Genomic DNA, 20,477 nt, shown 5'->3' with positions numbered 1-20,477 from the left:
GTATGTCCAGTCGGTCTTGCATAAGGTTAACGCCTCTGTTTTGGACTGGGACTGTTCGCTTCACACTCAGGGCTCTCCCAAGCTACTACCCCCACCTCTCACGAGACATAGGAAGTACTATGCTACGAACTCTGCTTTTTTTATGTCGCTCCATCTTAACCCGAACGTCATTCGCCTGAAGCCAGGATTGACTTTGGAGCAGGTGAGGTCAGAGGCTCTGTCCTTGTCTCCTCAGGATGCCTTAGTGTTGGAATCTACGGCAGCCTCCATGTTGCAGACGGTTTCTTGGCTGGACATCTGGTCTATGGTCATTGCCAAGATAGCTTCTGACAGGTTCCCAGAAGGGTTGGTGAGTGCATTCTCGCTTGCAAGTCTGTTGCAGTCCAGAGGTAAGGCATTTTTATATATGGCTCACCTCGGTGTTAATTTTTGGGCAAACCTCCTCCTGATTAGAAGAGACGAGGCTTTATCTAGGATGGAGAGATCAGTTGACACAGAGTCCTTGCTGGCATTGAGAAACTGTGATCTGTTGGAGTCCCAATTTTTGTTTCCTTGTACCAAGCTGGAAAATGCGATAGACTGGCGCTGGGCTGACACCAAAGACAGACTGGTGCACCAGGCCGTGTCTTAAGTCAGTCTCTCATCCTCAGAGACGTCCGGATCCTCCTCCTCCCCCTGTCCAGCAACAGTCAAGAAGATCGTCGCATGGTAGGGCGTCGAGGAGTTCGATTTCGGCAGGGCCTTCCCATTCGACACAGCCTAGGTTAGAAGACCCACGTCCCTTTTGCTCTCGTTCCTTTAAGCCAAGAAGGGGCCCAAGGGGCAGAGGTAAAGGGGGCCGTTGGTACGTTAGACGCCTCTCCCTCTCCTGTGCCATGGGTGGGGGTTGCCTGGCGGGCCATTGGGCCAAGTGGCAGAGTTATTGGGCGGAGAAGTGGGTGATAGATGTCCTTCAGGTGGGTACATACTGCCATTCGACTTCTCTCCTCCTCTGTCAGACAAGCCGCATCTCAGGAAGGCATATCCTCCAGATTCTCTGAAGTTCTTGGCTCTTCAGGAGGAAGTGCAGAAGGTGCTGGACAAGGATGCGATAGAGGAAGTGGTACGTCCATCTTCGGGGTTTTACAGTCGCATCTTGGTGCCCGAGGCGTCGGGAGGTTGGAGACCTGTGATCAACTTATCCACCTTGAATCACTTCATCAGGAAGACAGGGTTCAAGATGGAGACCTCGCGCTCAGTGTTGGCAGCCGTGAGGGAAAGTTCCTTTGCTTCTCTCGGGGACAAGGTCTTCGAGTTCAAAGTCCTATGCTTCGGGCTAACAACAGCCCCTCAAGTATTCACAAGGGTCTTCTCTCTCGTGTCAAGCTGGGCCCATGCTCAGGGGATCTGTTTGCTGAGGTACATCGACGATTGGTTGGTCTTGGCAGTTTCCAGGGAAAAGCTGCTGCAGGACAGGGATCGTCTACTTCGGTTCTGTCTGGAACTGGGCATCGTAGTCAACCAGGAAAAGTCGAACCTCGTACCCATTCAAAGGATTCTCTTCTTGGGCATGGTCATCAATACGACAGTTGCAAAAGTTTTTCCATCAGATCAGAGATTGGAGAAGTTGCGTGTGGTGGCGTGCGACTTCCTGTCGGAACCACATCAGTCAGCTCATCAGTTGCAGGTTCTTCTGGGAGTGTTGTCTTCCCTGGAGAAGCTGGTCCCTCATGGGCGTCTGCATCTTCGGTCTCTACAATGGAGACTGGGAGAATTCTGGTCTCTGGCGGGGGACTCACCCCGTTAAAGGTTCCTCTGTCTCTGGAAGTGAGAGAAGACCTTCGTTGGTGGTTGGACGACCAGAATCTTTCGAAGGGTGTCCCTCTGCGTTCTCTTCCACCGGATTTCCTTCTGTTCTCAGACGCCTCCCTCGCAGATTGTGGGGGCTCATTTAGGCAGCCTCATTGCTTCAAGCGTTTGGAATTTGGAGGACAAACACCAACATATCAACGTCTTGTAGTTGAAGGCAGCCTTCCTGGGTCTGGAGGAGTTTCGGTAGAAGGTAGAGGGTCATTCTGTCGTTCTCATGTCAGACATCACCACAATGTTAGTCTATGTGAACAAACAGAGAGGCCTGGTTTCTCATCAACTTCACGCCTTGACTGTTGAGGTTCACCAGTGGGCGGTCAGCAATTTGGTAGAGCTCTCAGCCAGGTATATCCCAGTGAAACGGAATGTGGTCGCAGACGAACTCAGTCGGTGGGATCAGATCCTAGACACAGAGTGGTCCCTTCATCAAGTGGTAGCAGACAAGCTCTTCCAGGTTAGGGGGAGACCCATGCTGGACCTTTTTGCAACTCGCTTCAACAGGAAGCTGGAGATATTCTGTTCAGTAGTTCCAGATCCTTTAGCGTTAGCAGAGGACGCCATTCCAACATCCCTGGGACAACCTGGAGGTGTATGCCTGCCCTCCGTTTTGTTTGATCCGTCAAGTCCTGAACAGGCTAATGAATTCACAGGGTCTCAGGATGACTTTGGTAGCCCCTCTGTGGCCTCAGGCCGAATGGTTCCCAGATCTGCTGTTGTTGTTGTCAGAGGTTCCGAGGAAAATTCCCCCTTGGCAGCATCTCCTGTGTCACCCGCAGCGGAAAGGTTCCAACAGTTTGTAGAATCCCTGTCTTTTCACGGTTGGAGGCTATCAAGTATCTCCTCCAAGCGAGAGGCTTTTCTCAGAGAACAGCTGGGCACATGTCCAGCAGTCTAAGAAAGTCGACCTCCGTGGTTTACCAAGGCAAATGGGCGATCTACTGTGATTGGTGTCATAAACAGGGCTTTTCTCCACTTGCAATCTCTATTTAGCGAATAGCAGACTTTTTAACCTTCCTCAGAGACGAGAAACGTTTGTCCATTTCTGCCATTAGAGGCTACAGGGCGGCCCTGAGTTTGGTGTTACACCTTAAAGGTATCGACATCTCCTTGTCCTGGGAACTTTCCTTGCTAGTTAAGGGGTTTGAGCAGTCGCGTTCTCCTAGGGAGCTCAAGCCTCCGAGGTGGGATGTTTCCTTGGTTCTCAAGAGCTTCACTAAGAGTCCATATGAGCCTTTGCATCGCTCATCTGACAGGAACTTGACGCTCAAGACAGTTTTCCTTCTGGCCTTAGCATCTTCCAAGAAGGTACCAGAGCTCCACAGTCTGAGCTATGATGTGAAGCACACCAGGGGTCAGGGGTCAATGTCCTTCGAATTTGTCCCGGAATTCATGGCCAAGACCCAAAATCCCTCTGTGCATGATGACAGGTTCACTTCGTTTTCCATTCCATCACTGAATGACTTTGTGGCTGGTGATGCTCAGGAGTTTTTGTTGTGCCCTGTCCGGGCCCTGCGTTGCTATCTTAAAAGGACTCGGCACCTTATACCAGGCGGCTGCAGAATTTTTGTTAGCACAGGCCGTACGAAGAAAGAGGTGTCTAAGAATACTATTTCTTTTTGGATACAGGAAGCCATCAGACAAGCATACTTGGCTTTTGATGATTCCGCCACCACCACGTCTGTGCAAGCTAGAGCGCATGATGTAAGGGGTATTGGTCCCTCTCTGGCTTTCAAAAAGAACTTCTCTGTACGTACATAGAGTGCTGAGCACTTGTACTTGGTTACGCCAGTCCACGTTTACCTCTTTCTATCTTAAGGATGTTGCCCACAGATCTATGGACACGTTATCCCTGGGTCCTGTGGTGGCTGCCCTACAGGTTGTGTAACTCATAGTTGCCCTTAACAGGACACTTTTGTATCTTACCTAAGATGATTGTGTGGATGAGAGAATGAGTGAGTTGGCTGGTCTCCTTTCTCTTGTACCTTTCCTTCTTTCTTCAGGTGAGTTAAGGAATAGACACGTCATTCACTGGACTGGTTTGATACAGGTAAGTAGGTAGTCATACTGATAGCGTGGTCGCATGATATACGAATATCAAACCCTCTATTCGAGAAGTTGAGAGTACTAAAAACCCTGGTGTATTGGTTTGTTATTGGACAGTCAAAGTTTCTCTTTGGTTCCCTATACAATGATTCTCCCATATATCATTGTACGTCACTCAGGGTCTGAGTGGTTAGATATCAATTTATCTAGCTTCTCAACGGGCTTCAGTCCCTCTGCAGAAATCATTTCTTCTGGAAGCTTGACTGGTGGGTAGGATGCCTTGTACCTCCCTCCAAGTATGAGTCTATCCTATTGTTAAGACCGAAGGTTTGTTTGCGTATGAACAAATGACAAATTTTCTCTAAGACAATTTGTATTTTTCATAGCTACAAACCTGAGGTCTTAACATTATACTTCACACCTCTAGCCGCCCCTGTGTTTGTTAAGACATCCCGAGTTGGGAAAGACTGATGCAGTGGCGTAGGTGCGTGGTCTTTGACCACTCTTCACCCAATTTACGCATGCGTTGCCAGATATCACAAGATTCCTTGCTTTCATCTGCGTTTTAACCAGATCCAGCTAGGCATTAGAAATTATCCTAATGTTAAGACCTCAGTTTTGTAGCTATGAAAAATACAAATTGTCTTAGTAAATTTGTCATATTATGGAAAATGCTAGGCTACTTTAACTTCTTCATAATGAGGTATATATATAAATGTCTCAGCATCTTAAATTTACCTTAAAAAGTACAAGTCTGTCATCCTTTTCTGTGTGCTTTGAAGATGATACAGACCCATCTTTTTTTTTATCTTGCAGGTTCATAATGTGGTGGCTCGCTGCTGTCCAAACTTAGTAAATCTAAGTTTTTCAGGAGATTACAAAGTGAGTGTCAAAGAATAGTTTTCACTTAATAGTTTGCACTATAATATAAATAAGTATACTTAGGATTACCAAATTTCTTTTTCATTTACTCGTGTACACACATGAATATTTTTCATAACTTAAATTTATCAATAATAAATCTTAACTATGTCACAGTGGTACCCTTGAGTAATGTTTTCTTTTAAAAGCCAGATGACAACTATAGTAATAGCTGAACTGAAAAACCAAGACAAGAAAATTGTCAGTTTGTCTTGCCAGACAGAGAAATGAATTTGCCCAAGGTCCTGCAAGAACCATAGGTTTTCATTTATGAATGGAGTAAAATAAATTATTTTCGTATGGGCTCTGTCAAATCTCATAAACTTGCAACACGGTAGAGCAAACAGCTCATTTTAGTTTAACAACCACTGCTGAATAAATTCTAAGCAAATATAATAAAATATTAACTTATAATGTCAAGGTCTTTTGGTTGAAAAGAGCAAATTGCCAGTCACCCTCAGTAACTAGATAATCTCCTGTTCACCTGTATCATTTTGTAAGAATCAGCATCTTTTATTCGAAAAGGATTCTTTGGTAATGGATTTGTGTTTGGTATTTTTTATTCGAAAATTACTGAGACATACATACAGATTTACATCAAACACAAGATGCTTGTATTTTCCAAAAGTAGGGATTTTTTCTGCATAAATATAATCCTGATGACTAACCCTTAGAGGGTTTTTGGGTTGGTTGCCAAAATATCTCTACCAGAAAACACTCCTATAACTGACTGAGCAAAAATGCGTAGTAATTATTATTTGGGATGAATCTTACCTACTGTTAAAGTTAGCTTGTATCTCTACGCTGCTAGGCAAGTCAGCATTCATACAAAAGATTGCTTGGCTGGCCCAGAAGATTTTCTAGTTCACCTGTTCTCTGCTTGGCTGAACCTGAAGACTGTCTAGTTCACCTGTTCTCCACCAGGTATGCTGGAATCTCCTAGCCCTAGTCAGAATTCTCCCTGCCACCATTGGGTATAGGTGATTGATGGTATTTTGTGAATTTTGCTGTTTAATCATGTCACAGTACTGTAATTTGAATCTTCTTAGGATTCCTTCCACTGGAAGCCAATCGGTTAACATCAGTTTATGTAGGAATGATGACGGTGTAAGCAGGATGCCTAAATTTGAGGTAGATCAACATGATCTTTTTACTGGTTGCAGAGGTACAGTGTGTAATCTAAAAATTGTATATGAGAAATGTAGGGACTGACCTAAAGATCTTATGGTTAAAATTAAGTATATCTCAGTTTAACCAGACCACTGAGCTGATTAACAACTCTCCTAGGCTGGCCTGAAGGATTAGATATTTTTATGTGGCTAGGAACCAATTGATTACCTGGCAACAGGACCTACAGTTTATTGTGGGATCTGAACCACATTAAATCAAGAAATTAATTTCTAATCAACAGAAACAAATTCCCCTGATTCCACGTTGGCAGCGTGGGGAATCGAACTCAGGACCACCGAATCTGTAGGCGAGCATGTAAACCACTCGTCCAGCGAGTCCCCAGTCATTCGGCACTTGCTGGAACATTGCTCTTCTCTTTATCCTCATTTGATGGAGGAAAGAAGTTATGTAGAGACTAGGTAACTGTTATCTTCTAGCATTTCGGTGTCCATTGAGTCTGAAGAAGCCTAAGCTTTCTCCTAAAATTAGAGCGTGTTTTGATGAAATATCTTTTATTCTGGGACACAGTTTCCTTTAAGTCTGCCAGCTCTAGTCTTCCTAGTTTTTTTAAGTCACAGAGAGCTGCTTCTTACAACACAGTTCTGATTTTCATGATCAACAACAGTTCTGATTTCCATGATTGTCTTGGTCCAACAAAAAGACAAACTCTTGAGACTGGCAAGGTGTTTTGGTCGAATGCATAGGTAGAGACTTTGTCCAAGTCTTTTTTAAGAATTGCAGGCAGTCCCGGTTATCGGCGGTCTGGTTTTATGGCTCTCGTCTAGCAGCTCATCGATTTTGGGTGGCATAATGCGCCCATTTCCCGTTATTGGCTCTGATACATACACATACCTAACAGATGTACCATTAACTGGTGTTTGATGCCAAAATCTAGTTATCAGTGCCTGAAGCGCCATAAATTGCCAGTTTTTGGTTATCAGGGATTTTTGCTTATCAATCGATTTTAGCTTATCATCAAATTGTCAGAAAGGAATCCCCCGCTGATAACCGGGGACTGCCAGTACTGAAGTGTTGTCTTTTGCTAAGCTTTCACTTAGTACTATCGCCGCCTCTCTGCAGTAGCTTAAAGACTTTCTGGTGCCAGCTGGTATCAAAGCTTGGGAGGAGTCTAGAATTTTTTACTTACTTGGACAAGGCTATTTTGGACAAAGCAGGTGAATGTTCTTTTGCTTTCTCTAACTTGGCCTTGAATAAGAGAGAACAATGGTGCTCTTGTCTTTCGCCTAATGTCTCTTCTACTGAAAAGATGGCTGCAATTTTGATTTCCCCTTTGGATCACCTTCTGAATCTGTCTCATTTAAGTGAGTAAGGGAGGATAATTCTGTATAGGAAAATAGGGAATTTATCAGACTTTTAAGGAAGCCAATAAAAGACCTGCTTCTTTGTTTCCTTCTGGTTCTCCTGTCAAAATTCGTCCTTACTTGTCTCATGACTCATCTTGGGTTTCCAAGACCTTTCGTAGAAAGGCTTTTAGAAAGAAATGAAGCTTAAGTGATCGATGCTGGATGAAAACAGTGCTGATGAATTAATATAGCTGTATTCTGCTCTGTTTGTTGGCCTTGGGGAAAACATTTTTCAAGACAAAAATACACTTTACAGTACTCATTGATTACTTTATTTGGCTGTGTTTAAATTGATATTACAGTATGGTACTTTAATCAATACATTAAATTTTTTTATTGTGAATGTATAGTATTCATTCACGAAATATTAACATAAAATATGTACAAAGATAGCTGTGACGTCACCAAGCCCAAAGTTTTGTTTGTATGTACATACTATTGTACAGAGTGTAATAGTAGTTACACTGTTCTCCAAACTACCCACTTATTGTAGATATGCTGTAAACTCTGAGAACACTTTACTTACAGTAAATATAATTTCAAAATCATCTTACAAAGCACAAAAAAATCAATAAAATAAGTCTTATGGGAAAGAGTCTAAATGTCAGGGGAAAATTATTAATATAGTAACATATATTGCATGAGAAGGGAAGAGATGCTTCGGTGTGCAGTTGTAGCCTATCGTGATTCATCGGACTGCACTGCTTAACATAGATTATTAGTGATTCCATATAATTTATGTAATCTCTCTCTCTCTCTCTCTCTCTGACCACATGAATGGTAATATGTAGTATGTAGGCTACTAGCTGTAAGCCATAGGCTCATCAATATGTATTAATATACAGTAAACCCCCGTATTCACAAGGGATGTGTGTCCTCCTCTGAGTATTTTAATAGTTTCATCACAAAAAGTGCATGTATTCACAAAAATGATATAAAAATACAGTAATCTGAATATTTTTCAGTGAAAAATACTGCAAATAGGCAAATTTTTTGCTAATATAATGGGTATATATGGCCCAGGGAAATATAGTAATAGCAGTTACACTCTTCTACAAACTTCCCACATATTTTAGATATGCTTACTGTAAATATCATTGCAAAGTCATCTTACAAAACACAAAAAAATCATTCAAATGTATAGTTGCACAGTATGGTGAGTAAAGTATTCAATGCGTATTTGTTGGACCTACTCTCACACAGTTCTCTTAACTTTTGTTTAAAGAGTAGTGTTTCAAGTGATTTTTGAAGTGCACATTCATATACGCATAATTTATTGCAGTGGTCCTAACGCCCTGCTTCTTTAATCTTATGGGGAAGAGCCTAAATGTCAGAGGAAGATTATTAATATAGTAACATATATTGTATGAGATGGGAAGAGATGCTTCGCTGTGCCGTTGTAGCTTATCATCATTCGTCGGACTGCGCTAAATCATCATTGTCATCATAACTAACATGGGCTAGTCATATTGACCCCTTGAAAATTAAGGTAAAGAAGTCCCTTAACATTTTAAAAGTGGTCAGGTTTTAACTGGGGTGCTGATAGGAGGTCACTTTTATGGATATATGACTCTCTGTAAATCAAATCTTGAGTATGGTTGCCAAATCTACTCTTTGGCAAGTGCAAGCAAACTTAAGGAGTTAGATGTAGTTCATCATGCTGGTCTAAGAATATGCTCTGGTGCATTTAAGACATCTCCAGTTGAAGTCTATATACCGACTCTGAAGAGCTCCCTCTAGACTTGCATGAAGAGGAACTGGGACTGTTGTATATGGTCAAATTTAGAGCTTCCTCAGAAAACCCTGCAGAATCTATTCTTAACCAAAATGATCCACAGCAGTTTGCAAATAGTAAAGAATCCAAGCCTTTTCATGTAAGATTTAATGGTGCAGTTGACAGTGTGTCTGTTAAAGACCAAATAATTAAGACAATATATTGCTCTAAGTTGCCTCCTTGGTTGACCCCAGAACCATTAGTCTGTCTAAAAGCTGAGGTTAAAAAAAATGTTAATGCCCAAGAAGTGAAGGCTCGTTTCCTTGAGCATGACCAAATACACTCAGGTTCTGTTAGTGTGGAACCATCACGACAAACACCTTCACATAAACTTTCTGGAACTCAAGGCAGCGTTTCTTGTGCTCCAAGAATTCTGGGAACGACTCATGGGGCACTCAGTGGTGTTGATGAGCAACAACACCACAGTAGTGGCATATGTCAACAAACAGGGAAGCCTAGTGTCCCTCCCGTTGCACCAGTTGACGATGCAGGTGCACGAGTGGGCCGTAGCACACTCGGTAGAGCTGTCAGCCATATACGTTCCAGGCAAGAGAAACGTAGTGACAGACAAGCTCAGCCATCAGAATCAAGTGATTGGGACAGAGTGGTTCTTCACCCAGATATGGCGGAAAGGCTGTTCGACCTGTGGGGGCGTCCAGTAGTGGATCTGTTCGTCACCCGGCACAACAGAAAACTGCAGGTTTTCCTTCTCAGTTGTGCCAGACACTAGGCAGCTGTAGAGGATGCATTCCAACATCCGTGGGACAACCTCGTAGTTTACGCCTTTCCCCCGTTCTGCATGATTCGCATGGTGATCAGCAGGGTGCAGGTCACCAGCAATCTTCGGATGATTCTGGTGGCACCCAAATGGCCTGAGGACCTGCTGGCTCTTCTCTCGGAGGCAACACAAGAGATTCCCCCACGGCACAACCTGCTGTGCCAACTGCACATGGAACGGTACCACCAGGCAGTACATTCCTTGTGTCTTCACTGCTGGCTGTTATCCACTGTCTCTTGGGAGCGAGAGGCTTTTCTCGCCGAGCAGCAACAGATATGGCTGGATACCTCAGACAGTCCTCTGCAGCAGTATACCAGGGAAAGTGGTCTGTCTTCTGTGGTTGGTGTAGACAGGGTCTCTCTCCGCTCAGAGCCACGCTTCAGCAGATAGCGGATTTCCTCATCTTTCTTCACCGAGAGAAGCTCCTCTCTGTCCCTGCAGTCAAAGGATACAGAGCCGCCCTGGCCCTAGTCCTAAAGCTTCAAGGAGTTGATATTTCCTCCTCCATGAAAATATCTCTCCTGATGAGGAGCTTTGAGAGGTCTTGCCCTCCCAGGGAACTCAGGCCCCCGGGGTGGGATGTGTCTTAAGGAGTTTGACTTGTAGACCCTACGAGGCTCTCCGAGAGTCATCAGACAGGGATCTGACCCTCAAGACCGTCTTTCTGGTGGCCCTGGCATCGGCGAAGAGAGTAGGAGAACTTCATGGTCTTTTCTTTGATGTCAAACACTCGAGGGGATGGGGATCAGTTGAGCTCAATTTCGTCCAGGATTTCGTAGCGAAGACTCAGAACCCTTCGGTCCCTGATGCCAGGTTCGAGTCCTTCACGATCCCCTCCCTAGAGGACTTCACTGGTAAGGATATGGAAGAGATGCCGCTTTGTCCTTTTAGAGTGGTACGGCGCTATCTGAAGAAAACTCGACAACTCAGGCCTGAGAATCGACGCCTCTTTCTGGCTTCATGAGGTGATCAGGAAAGCATATGACTCCGAGAGGAGTGCCGACACCAGTACCTTACATTCGAGAGCCCACGAAGTTAGAGGTATTGGTCCAACCCTTGCATTCTGCAAGAACTAGTCTGTTGCACAGGTGCTGAAGCCGGTGATGTGGTCCAACCAGACCACCTTCAACTCCTACCTTCAGGATATTGCCCATAGGTCCTTGGACACTTTTTCCTTCGGACCCATGATGGCTGCTCAACAAGTTGTGTAGCTTACCCAGCCTCTTTAACAGGACAAGGTTGCATCTCGTCCTCGTGATATCGCATGAATGGAGAATGAATGAGTGTGCGACTGGCTCCTCTGTCCTCCCTTTTTTCCCTCTCCCTGCGGGCAGAGGGTAGTGGTCGTCACATGCTGGACAGGACAACGGTGCAGGTAAGCTACGTAATTAGGGATAGAAGCACTTATCCGTCCCTTCCCTAGCGAGGGGGGAAGCAGACAGCTGTAAGAGACAAACCCAGTGCTTTATGTTTGGCTTCTTACTTATGACATAAGTTCTTGCTTGCTATTCATAAGAGGTACGCATCCCTCCCTCTTATGAATTGGTTCCAGAGGTCTGGCCGTTGATCTGCAGTTTTCTCACTCCAATCAGTTGGACAGAGATAGGTTCCCCCCCCCCTTTACTCTTTCAAAATCAGGGAGGGAACCCAGGTGGGCAAACACCAGTCTGTTCACAAGACTCGGATTCCTCCCACCGATAAGTGAGTCTTCCTTATGTAAAGGACCGATGGTTTGTATAACGTGTCGGAACAAATCACAATTTTTGAAAGTACCGTATATACTCGTGTAACACACGATCTCCCATATCATGCGACCCCCAAATTTTCACCTTTTAAAAGTATTTTATCACATATCTCACGTATTATGCGAGTTAAATTTGAGACCAAAAAAGAGTTGGCTAACCTCTTTTCCTCCTCTATCTATTCCGATTTTTAGTCAGGGCTAAACCCCTTTCTTCCACTCTTTATCTATCTCATCTTCTAGTTAAGTTTTAAAAAAATAAAAGAGAATGCCAAAAAGTATCATTAGTAATGATATATACTTGTTTTGAAAACACATACAGCCAGAAACAGCTGATTTGCTATGAACAACCGATTCTGATAAAAACAGCCTCTTTGCTTGCATTTCAACCATCGTGCAATAGTAAAAAATTACCGTAATTATGTACAAATGACGTTAAGGAGAATAGGAGTGATATATTTTTACATTATTATATCCTTACTCGCTATAAATAAAAGATTGGCAAGGGCATATACTGCTAAATTTAATCTGTAAGTTTTAGCTGAATTTGGGGAAAGAATGTTTATCCACTAACGACATTATCGTGCATCGGCAATGTGGATGAAACTGTCGCAAACTTCGGTATAGTACCATCAAACTCTACCGTAAACAAAATTTGAGAGAAATGTGTTTTAATCAGAGCTGTTGGGCATGAAAGAACACATTTTACTGTTTTCATTCCAATGAAAGATAAATACATAAAGCTCGTACTATTCTGATGAGAACAAGTGAAAATATTGAATGGAATCTGTTAATTTTTGTTTTTGCAATAAACATAACCTCAGCGCCATACTGATGAAATAAATAACAATTTCTTTCACAAACAATACGTTTTTAGTGATATTTCGACTTGGAAAACATTTCATATAATGTAAAATAACCATGTCCCATATAAATAGAGTATCTTGAGATTCATTTGCGCTAACTAGAAGCCAAGAAAAGGTTGCTTTTAATTTCAGTTTTCAGTTATAGCAAAAACAAACTTACCTCGCAATCATACTCAGCTGATTTCCAAACCAAAACCTGTGATTGCTATGTTTATATTTTAAAATACAAACAAATAGCAATATGAAAATACATATATTATAGGATGCAGTGAAGTAAATCATAAGTTTTTAAAAGATCCATGGAAAAAATGCATGTCCATTATGTTTGTATTTTATCATATGATACTAATGTGTGATTATTACATAATCGAATTCTATATCTCATGTATGAATCATACGATACTTATGTGTGATTATTACATAATCGAATTCTATATCTCATGTATGATGTGACCCCCTGAACATTAGCTCCAAAATTGGGTCGTCAAAAGTCGCAAGATACGCAAGTATATACGGTAAATTGCATTTTTCCACAAACCTGAGGTCCTTTACATAAAGGCCCAGTCATGCCACCCCTCACTCTGTTTCCTGGGCCTCAAGCACCCCGACCATCGGACAAGCAGTTACTGCCGAACTACCTTGTAATTAAATCTTACGACCGGTCCAGCTGGTGCTGGTAGTAATTCCTTATGTAAAGGACCTCAGATTTGCATAGTTAGGAAAAATACAATTTACTTTCAAAACTTGAATTTTTTTAAGAATTTGTCTCATGACAACATAATTAATGCAGCTCAGTGGAAGTGCAATTTGGTTTTTGCTGCTCATTATTTTAAAGATGTATAAATTGTTTGAAAATTGTAAAGCCCTCAGCCTTTTGGTAATTGTGGATAAAGTCTTTTCCTGAACTGAACCAAATGAAAGAGCAATCTTTTAGCCTCTTTATTTTTAATCCCGGATGTTGATGTTCTAGGAAGCATGAAGATACATTTGTTGTGCAGGAGCATACTTTTGCATCATGGGTATTTATTTGTACTTGGCTGTCATTTTTTGGGTTTTGGACTCAGGCACAGGGGTCCCACCATGCCACTTCTATTCATTATGACTGAAAACAAACTGGTTTTCACTGCAAGGCTGCTCCTGACTGCACACACATGAGGGCCTTGCACCCTGAATAGAATCCACCTTCTGGCGGCAGTATTATCCAGGAAGGATTCCAGATCAGGTAAGAATATTTTGGGTTTCATAGGAGAAGCTCTTAGCTTGCTTTGCTGAAAGCGGAATTTGTCTATGCACTACCCACCATTCTTTATCTCATTGTGGGAATCGGCTAACTTTAACAGTAGGTAAGATTTATCTCAAATAATATTAATTTTCATAATAAAATTTATTATTTCGATACTTACCTACTGTTGAAGTAGACCCTACCCATCCTCCCCACACTTAGTGGGCTGTCAAGGAGAATTCTGACTAAAGCTACAACATTTGAACATACTTGGTGGAGAACAGGTGAACTAGATACTAGACAGTCTTCCGGGTCAGCCAAGTGATCATCATCTTTTGTTTGAATGCTGACTTGTTTATCAGAGTGGAGATATAAGTTAACTTTAACAGAGGGTAAGTATCCAATTAAATTTTATAATGAAAATATATATTTTCTTTGGTTGCTCCCCATAACATTATCGTTCAAGCCACCTTAATGAATTTGGTTTTTATTTTAAAGGTGATGAGTTGAACTTGATCATGACATGTTTTAAAAATGTCAGAAAACAAAAACAAAAAAATCACGATAAATAGGAGAGAAGAGATCCCATTTATTTGTGACTTTGTAAAAAGTGTTCTTTGCTTTATGTATAGCTTTTTCTATTAGGTGCTTTGGGTATTTTAAGAAGATAAGTTGATATCGGATTGTTTCAAGTTCTTTAAGAAAATCTGGGAAACAAATACTCAAGGCTCTAAGAAATAAGTTACTTGCTATGCTGAGTTTTAACTAAAATGTCATGATAGCTGTAAAAATTTGTGTGAAAGTGAGAATGTCGCTTTCCTGTAGACAGTGAATTTGTAGTTGTTATTAGTTTTTGATGGCAAGGCATTTAAAAAGGGGATTTGGTTGTCATTTTCCCATTCTACTTTATATTATGCTGAGGACCAAGGGATTTATTTTGTAGAAAGACATCAAAATCGGCCTACTCACTTTTCAGTATATGTTTAAGATGTCGTCTGCATAATGAAAACCAGTCATATCTGCAGGTTTGATGGGGTTTATAATTACGTATATCAAAACACTCCATATATAAGTTTGCTAACACAGGACTAAGTGATCTCCCCATACTGCAACCAAAATTTTGACAGCATAAGTTATCACCAAAAGAAAAGATGTTATTAGTGACTCAGAGCTCTACAAGTTGCATTATTTTATTCAATTCTATGGGGGAAGTGGCTAGCAAATGGCTCAAGTTTGTTTTTAGGAAAGTTGTGGCGGGATCACAAGTAAAGCAACAAGATCTCCCACACTTTGACTGTTCCGACTGACGAACTTTCCCCTCTGCCACACTTTCCTCTTCACATTACAAAATACATGCAGGACAATTGACTTACTGAAGTACAGAACACAAAACACAAACACATGTACTCACCTCAAACTGTATATTCAGGGCTAGACACTGTGCCATCTGCTGGATATAGGCTAATCGTCGAAACAATAGCCGCTAAATTTCATTACCCAAGATAGACAATCACCAAAACCATACAACAACCTAAAAAACAACACCCCAATCAATACGCAAACAAATACCAACAGCTCAAAAACAACAAGACAAATCATACAACTCAAAACCAGCACAACAAACCACAACCTCCAACACTGTCTAAACAGACTACTCACAAAACCATCAAAATGCAAAACCAAGTAGTACAACAAACCTCTTCAGCTCAACAACCACCAGACGGACACACACAACAACCATACAACATAAATATCAATCAAGAAAACACCCAATACACAATGCTGGTTACTATGACTAACCGTTTTTTCCGACTTACTGACTCCTTACAACTCTACTTAACAGACCTCGCCATCGACTACCTCAGCGACCGCTCCAACAGACAACTCACGCTCACACCCGTCATCAAACCACTCCTTATTATCCATCCACCAATTACGATCTCTCTCTCTCTCTCTCTCTCTCTCTCTCTCTCTCTCTCTCTCTCTCTCTCTCTCTCTCTCTCTCTCTCTCTCTCTCTCTTCAGAAAAACACATGCGCACTTACATACCATCACACAGCAACACCAAACACGAAACACGACATATCAAACATACAAAAACATTTAAATTTCTCTCTCTCTCTCTCTCTTCTCTCTCTCTCTCTCTCTCTCTCTCTCTCTCTCTCTCTCTCTCTCTCTCTCATATGCAACCCTCGAAGACATTGTGAAATGTAACTACACCATTATCACTCCTCCTAAAACATAACATAGGCAAAATTAATTACATCTTTTATGGATACTTTTGGGAAAAGTGTGTCTATATCTTGGCTGAGAAGTTTTACATTATGTACGGGGATATTTGCCAACCTATGTTTTTTGTAAATGTCTTGTACATAGGTGGGCTTTTGACGAGGAGATGTGGTCTGTTCCCTTACTTTAGGATTCTTGGCAAAGAACAAAACTCCATCCAATCTCTGGCTCCATTCGTTCACCATCAAGAACTTGGACCAGCAGACCAGGAGAGAGCTCTCTGTCCAGTAGTGTGTTGAAGCACTATATCAAGAAGACTAAGAGGATAAGAGGCCTCTCTCAGAACCTCTGGTCCATTGTCCAAAAATGCTTTGGCCTTCTTTTTGAGAGATGTAATACCCAAGTTGCACTCAGGAATTAAAGAGGATGTTTTCTTTAAATTTAAAGGAAAAGCTCATGAGATAAGGGCAGTCTCCACTTCATTGGTTTTTAAATGTAACTATTTGCTCTCCATGATCGTTCAGTCCACTATTGGAGGTGCAGATCAGTGCTCGCTTTGCATTACTTACGTGATGTGGAGACAGTGTATGAAAAATACAGTACTCGAGGTCTGTTATCCATGGATGGCATGGTTAAAGTTAAGTATATCTCAGTTTAACCAGACCACTGAGCTGATTAACAGCTTTCCTAGGGCTGGCCCAAAGGATTAGATATTTTTATGTGGCTAGGAACCAACTGGTTACCTAGCATTGGGACCCACAGCTTATTGTGGGATTCAAACCTCATTATATCAAGAAATTAATTTCTCATCACCAGAAATAAATTCCTCTGATTTCATGTTGGCAGAGTGGGGAATCAAACTTGGGACTACCAAATTGGTAGGCAAGCAAGATTATGCGGTCAGTTTTGTGCTACTGCACCCAGGGTGTGGTCATTTGTTTTAGATTGTTAAGCTTTGACAGCCATCAAAGTACTCATTCATTGCAAAGCTCCCACTGGAGTAGAGGCATCCCAAGGCTATACCGCCATGCCACTACAGGTCGAGATCTGCACTGACCAGAGGCAGTTTCTACCTGCTGTAGCTCTCTCACTGGCTATCACAGAGTGTTTTTGAGTAGTTTATGTCCATATATCCAAGGGTGACCTGATGTCCCCCAGAAACCCCGTTTTCAGTGACCTGTCCCACTGCTGTCCCCAAAAATGTCCCCAGTTTTCACTGAAAGATCTAAAATTGGAATAAAGGTCTTACAGAAAAATAAAAAGTTGACCAAACTATACATAGGTGCACACTGTACTTATTTGCACTGTACAGTGTAGTGTATATAACTAAGGAAATGATAAACTGCTTTGCACGGCATAATTTGTGAGATTACCTTCCCAGAACACAAAACCAAATTTCCCACCGAACCATCATGACATCAGTATCGTCGTGCACGTCCCTAACTCCCTTCTTGCCTTCCTGCCAACAACCAGCCAGTACCACTCTGCCATCCAGTGGTGTTTTTGCCTGTAGATAATTTTAATACTGTTCAGTCATTGGTAAGTAGTCATTAAATTATAGCCTACCTTGATTTAGATTCAATATAAAAAATTCAGGGTTTTTAGGACCCTGAAAAAGCACAAATGACAGTAAATATTGAAATAACAGTCAGAAATTGGAATACTTTCAATATTTCAAATCCAAACACTGTCCCTTTTGATTATAATCATTATGAGCTCTTATTTTTACTATTTTAGAATGCCAGGAATAAGGAGAAGGCCTTAGTTTAGGTGAAGTGTCTGGCTGATACCTATTTTTTGCAGCTGATTTTATGGGTGTTCTTGATCTCAGCTAATTTGATCAGAGGAAAAACTCATTGTTAATCAATTGAATTTTCCAATAATTCCTTTGCAATTTAGGATAAATAGGTGAGAGAAACTTTTGAATGCTGCTTTATGAATGGTAAGGGCAGTTTTTCAATGACGAAAAAATGTCATTTTTTAGGTTTTTACACCTCTGAACCGAAAAAAAATTCCCTGTATTTTTTCTCAGAAATCTGGTCACCTTAATGTATCCCACCGCCTGTCAATGTGGGATTCAGCTATGTAGCTACTTTTTAAGTTACTTGTATAAAAACTACATTTTTTTATAATAAAGTTTCATATGTACTTACCAAGTAAGTACATGATCAGAGACCTCCCTCCTCCCCTCTCATGGACATAGGTCAGAAACGAATCGAGCTCTTCAGCTGTGTTGTGCCTATTCTTCCCCAAAAGTGGGAGGGGGCTATTTGTTTATACCAAAACAAAATAGCGCAGCCGCAAATTTAAAATTTTGATCTGCCACGATAAGTAGAAACTAACAGTTTTGTAATTAGTACTTGTAGTAATAATATATATTTTTATTTTATTATAAAAAATAAGATTTTTCTGCTCACTCACCATAACAACCTGATCATTGCAATGTGCTTCTTCAACACTGATGTGATTTTTGGAGATCTTGCAGATAATGTTGCACAATGAATAGGAGGAGGAGGCACTCTTAAATTGCTCTACGTCTGCCTCCTCCATGTTAGTGTGAGTCCATGGGAACCCTTCCCCATCTTGATGCTCCAATACTTTCTTTGGGTGTGATATAATTGGAAGGTGTCTTTACATGTCTACAGAGGGACTTTGCAAGGTGCACATGGGAAGGAGAAATGAAAGAAGCAACCAGTATTCACTAATTGCGAATAAGGAAAATTCAGTTGGCACCGTTATGTTGTTACTTGGTCAGTCTGATGTAGCACCACTTAGTTTTGTGGGTCTCTTTCCCTTAAGGAGACAGTGCTTTTTGGCACTTTGGCATTTTTATTCTAATCAGCAACGACTGAACTATAATTCAGTAAAAAAAATTAGTGTCTAACAACAAATAGTAAGGAAAGTGAAAAAAATATATGAATCACAGCATCAAAGCAAGATCAATCTGTCTCTCAGACTGGTCCTTGAGCGGTTGTCATGTATGAGCACTCGCAGGCTTTATGCTTGGCCTAGCAGTTTCCATGACAACAACAACTTCCATATGTCCTATACGTATTCAGTTTGTTCCGATACGTAATACAAACCCTCGGTCCTTTAACAATAGGAAGGTAACTAGCGGCAGCTGGGACGGTCGTAAGCTTCGAACAAGGGGAGAACGGTAGTTAACTGCTTGTCCGGTCGTGCGCGCGCCGCGCGCCCGGCGGTGAAGAATCACTTTTGCTTTCGGCCGTGGTGTGACAGGACGTGTTCGTCATCGCTCTGCCCGCTATTTTCGTCGTGTGCTTTGGATGTTACAATTTCTTCTGACTGGTTTGTGTGTGGTCTGAATGAAATTGTAAGTACTTTGTTTTCATTTTTCATTGAGTGAAGATTAATTAATCATGGATCAAGAAGAGCTTTCGCCGCGCCCACCAACTGCCCGTAGAGTGTGTCCCGGGTTGGAGGGGCGTAAATGCGGCGGATTCCGCTCTTACCCAGATATTGATCCTCATGAGTTATGTTTCGGTGTCGGGGGCGAGAATGCTCCCGAACCGAACATGTGATGTATGTGTAAATTGGTCCGAGGCGCAGTGGGTGCTGTACGAGGGTAGGAAGAGGCGTAGGTTTACAAGGAGTCGTCGGAAAGCTCTCCAGCGACTCCTTTGGTTACGGATACCTCGTCATCCTTCCTGCCTCCAGCTCAGCCCCCACGATTTGCGCCTTCCCCTGCGGGGGGGTTTCGGAGTCCTTCTCCTCACTCGATCCGTCGAGTGTGGAGGAGGGTGCCCGATACCCGGATGTGCAATTGTATTCGGGGTCTTCCGTCGCTCTGGGTGGGGTTCGTCCTCCCCCCAGGCGTGAGGATGCCCCTCTAACTGACCCGACTGTCCTGCCCTCAGGCTGTATGCCTTTCCGGTGGAGTGACGACCTTGGACAGGTGTGTGGGCGTCGTTGGGACTGCAGGGCGCACCCAGTATCCAGGCTTGATTCAACGGCTAGCGGGGTCGGCAGTGGTAACTCATGGTGTGGTTACAACTACGACCAATACGGTGTCAACACCAGCGTACGCCGCCCCTCCTCATGTGGTGTATACGCAACACATTGCGTCAGTGACTCCAACGGCGTCAATTCAGATGCCGATCGCTGCCGTGCCTAAGAGGGGCGTGTGCCGCCGCCACCTGGGTTTTTATGTGCTGCCGACGCCCGACTTTCGCTGCCCCAAAAGTTCGCCCCTGGATCTACCGCCCGTCCCAATGATGAGTTTGGCTGAGATGGAGAGGTCTGTGACGCCGGATTATGCTGCCGTTACCTGCCGTACCTGCAGCGAGTGTTGCTGGCCCAGCCCCTCGCGCCGCTCCTACGAAGCGCGCGGTGCGGGACTCTAATGTTGATGTTGCTGCTGGTGCTGGTCCTGCTGGTGCTGGTCCTATTGGTGCTGGTCCTGCTGCTGCTGGTCCTGCTGGTGCTGGTCCTGCTGGGTGCTGGTCCTGATGGTGCTGGTCCTGCTGCTGATGTTCCTGCCGCTCCTGCCGTGCCTGCCCCT

The 20,477-nt window shown here is 42.7% G+C and overlaps 1 protein-coding gene across 1 annotated transcript in view; it reads left to right on the top strand.

Moving 5' to 3' along the window:
- Window positions 1-20,477, top strand: part of LOC135198465 (uncharacterized) — a gene marked incomplete at its 5' end in the record, with an annotated part of 59,545 nt that overhangs the window by 13,948 nt on the left and 25,120 nt on the right. Inside the window, 1 exon segment of the mRNA XM_064226035.1 lies at window positions 4,708-4,773. Coding sequence (XP_064082105.1) covers window positions 4,708-4,773 — 66 coding nt within the window.

This window comes from Macrobrachium nipponense, chromosome 22 (genome assembly GCF_015104395.2).
Source record: "Macrobrachium nipponense isolate FS-2020 chromosome 22, ASM1510439v2, whole genome shotgun sequence".
NCBI classification, from domain to species: domain Eukaryota; kingdom Metazoa; phylum Arthropoda; class Malacostraca; order Decapoda; family Palaemonidae; genus Macrobrachium; species Macrobrachium nipponense.
The sequence above is the reverse complement of the archived record's forward strand: the minus strand, read 5'-3'. Positions and strand labels throughout refer to the sequence as shown.